General features: G+C 51.0%; 1 protein-coding gene across 1 annotated transcript in view; it reads right to left on the bottom strand.

The window, feature by feature from the left end:
• Positions 1-662: 662 nt before the first annotated feature.
• LOC137614933 (uncharacterized) overlaps positions 663-3,302 on the bottom strand; it is a 23,764-nt gene continuing 21,124 nt past the window's right edge. The window contains exons 2-5 of the mRNA XM_068344583.1: positions 2,510-2,807; positions 2,061-2,428; positions 957-1,608; positions 663-871 (exon numbers count right to left, since the gene is read on the bottom strand). Of these exons, the coding sequence (XP_068200684.1) occupies positions 663-871; positions 957-1,608; positions 2,061-2,428; positions 2,510-2,807 (1,527 nt within the window). The remainder of the gene's footprint in view (positions 872-956; positions 1,609-2,060; positions 2,429-2,509; positions 2,808-3,302) is intronic.

Raw genomic sequence — 3,302 nt, 5'->3', positions numbered from 1 at the left:
CAGGGACCGGTGGCTTTTTTCAGCCATGCCATTGGCTGCTGGGTTGTTGGCCATCATGTTGTGCAGGTTGGTCCCCATCAGGCGGGCGAGGGACGCCCACAGATCCAAGATGAAAGCGGGACCTATGACTTTTGTCATATTGTCCGGAACCCCGAAACGGCTGATCCAGCTGGAGAGAAGGGCCTAAGCACTGGCGTCCGATGATGCTTCGGTCATTGGAGTTGCCTCTGGCCACCTCGTTAAATGGTTGATGATTGTGATGAGGTACCTGGTGTAGCCCAAGGATGGTAAGGGCCCCAAGATGTCAATGGGAATGTGTCTGAATCATCGTTTGGATTGAGGGAAACTGCCGACTCCGGATTCGGTGTGACGGCCGACCTTGCTGATTTGGCAGGCCATGCATGAGCGTGCCCACTCGAGGGCATACTTCCTGATCCCTGGTCATACAAATTTTAATGTCATCAGCTTGGTGGTAGTCCTTGATGATGGGTGCGAGAGGCCGTAGATGACGGCGAATACCAGCCTTCGTCTTGTCTCGATGGAGCGATGAAAGGTCTAGGGCAGCATGTGCTGTTATCACAGAACAGAGTAGGGTCATTTGGATGTAAGTAGACATCATCCCATTAAAGGGATGTCGAGGAGGAACTTGAGTCTGCTGTGGGCTAGTCGGCCGTTTGTTCCTGGGCGATGTCCTCGTAGTCCACCCCAATGTGGATGGAGTTGATACTGATCTTTGACCGAGCGTCGGCCATTGGATTCTTTCTCCCTGGGATGTAGCTGATAGTACAGTCGAACTGAGAGATGACCGCCAAATGGCCTTGCTGTCGGTGGGCTACGCATCCCCAAACTTCGTGAAAGCGTGGATCAGAGGCTGTGGGCCATTTGAAATTTGAATAAGGTTCTCCCCAGCAAGTATTTGAAATGTCTGATGGCGTGGTACACTGCCAGAAACTCACGGTAGAAAGTGCTGTAGCCTGTCTCGGGTGGTTTTAATGTCTTGCTGAAGAAGGCGAGTGGTTGGGGCACGTCTTTGATCACCTGCTCCAGGACGGCACAGCACGCAATGTTACTGGCATCCATAATTAACATCAGGGGGACCCAGGGGTCATAGTAGGCTAGGGTTGTGGCCTTGCAGAGGGCAATCATTGTTTGCGAGAAGGTTTCTTGTTGAGGGGGACTCATCTGTAACTTCTTCGGTTTCCCCTTTAGTACGTTGAGAAGGTGGGTCATTACATCGGCAACGTTGGGTAGGAACCTCTGGTAGTAGTTCACCGTGCCGGTGAATTTCTGGAGGGACTTTATGGAGGTTGGCATCAGGAAATTTTTTATGGAACCCACCTTTGCCATTACGGGGCACACGCCCCTTTTTAATAGTTCGTGCCACAGGAACTCCACCTTTTCAGCTCCGAAAGAGCATTTGTCAAAGCGTACCACTTCAGAACCATCTTCATGTGCCCCAGGTGTTCTTCTCGAGTCTTGGAGAACACGAGGATGTCGTCGACGTAGACAGCGCAGAAGGGAAGGTCCTACAAAATGCTGTCTATTAGATGCTGGAAAGTTGCCCCAGCTTTCCTTTTGTGGAATGTCGAGTAAGAGAAGACGTAGGACCTAAAGGGGGTGATGATGGCCGTCTTTGGGATGTTGTCTAGGTGCACGGGGACTCTAAAATAGGACTTTAAGAGGTCCATCTTGGAGAAAATAGTGTCACCGTGGAGGGCTCCGTTGAGATTCTGCATGTTGGGCAATGCGTAGTGGTCAGTTATCGTAGCAAGATTTAGGCGTCTACTATCACTACATGGCCTACAACTGCCGTCGGGCCTCTTGACCATTTGCAGCAGAGAGGCCCACAGGCTGGATGCGTTTTTTTTTTTTTTTTTGCAGATTCCCATGTGTTCCATCTCCTGGAAGTCACGCTAGGCGTTCTGAAGCTTCTGCAGAGGGAGGCGTCAGAACCTGCATTAGTTTGGGGTGCCAGTCGTAGAGATATGGAGGAATATCTAATGTTTGCCAGGGACTCCCTCCAATTGGCAGAAGTCAGGTTTGAAAACCTCCAGGAATACCTGCAGAGGGCCGCCGTATTTGTGGGGCGGGACTGATGACACCGTGGGGAGGCTTTGCCCACTGGAGAGATGGTGTGACAGGTAGGTCCCCTGGTGCACTAGTCGTTTGTGATGCACGTCTACCAGCAGTTCGTGGTGAGCAAGGAAGTCGGCACCCAAGAATGCCCACTTGACGTCTGCAATCAGGAAAGGCCAGCTATAGTTCCTGCCCATGATGGATATCTCCAGCGTCCTCATCCAGTAACAGGTGATGGGGCTGCTGTTCGTGGCAACCAAAGCAGTCCTGTCGTCTGATGGGAATCCGTGGTCATCCTTTAAGGGTGTGATTGTTGACACTGTAGCAACGGTATCCACCAGAAACCTTTTTCCTAAGTTGACATCGAGGATCTAGATGCCTGTTTGATCGGGCCTCACCTGCTCCATTGTTTATTGTAGGTGTGGTCACCCACCTAGTTTTTTGGAGGGGCGCATGGTTGGACACACTTCTGTGCCTCTTTCCCCCAGACTTGGTGGAAGTAGCACCATATGGGAAGAACGGGCTCTTTGGATAGTGTTCCTCTTGTCGTTGCCCTTGACCCTGCTGGCATCGTTGCTGCTGTCAGTGTACATGGATTTTCCACCGAAGATTGCATTGACCCCTACATCACCTGGCTCTGCAGGGTACTCATCTGTTTCCTCCGTGACGACGTTGATGGAGGTGGTGGCAGCATATTTGGCAGCCTGGGTTGCCAGATGGAGTTTGTTGGCCTTTGTGACCAACGATTACATTTCCAGGTCCTCGGTACCCTCCAGCTGCATGCGAATGCTTCGGGGAAGGTGACAGAGGAAGATATCCCTTAATATTCTTATCTCCCTGGGCCACCCGTCGCTGTCGAGCTTATTCAGCTGGAAGAGGTCCAACAGTTCATCCCAGGCGGTTGAGTGATGGATGTCACCGAGGAGGTTATTCATTAGGTCAAGGGCATGCTGAGTCCTCAGGGGTACCGGGAGATCATAGACCTCCTTCAGTTTATTTCTAAGGTCACTGTACATCATGGGTCTTGGCCTCTGTTTCAGCCAGGAGGAGATTCTTTTGAACGCGTCTAGCGTCAGCATTACCATCACAATGTCTATTTTTTTCTATTCATTGCTGATGTTTGCTAACCTGAAGTAGGACTCGACACTCTGAAACCATACCGTCGCTGTGTCCTATCAATATTTGTTTAGCCGTTTGTATTGTTTGCATGAATACTGCACCATGCC

Source organism: Palaemon carinicauda, chromosome 21 (genome assembly GCF_036898095.1).
Source record: "Palaemon carinicauda isolate YSFRI2023 chromosome 21, ASM3689809v2, whole genome shotgun sequence".
Taxonomy (NCBI): Eukaryota; Metazoa; Arthropoda; class Malacostraca; order Decapoda; family Palaemonidae; genus Palaemon; species Palaemon carinicauda.
Note: the sequence above shows the minus strand (reverse complement) of the source record. Positions and strands in the feature narration are given on the sequence as shown.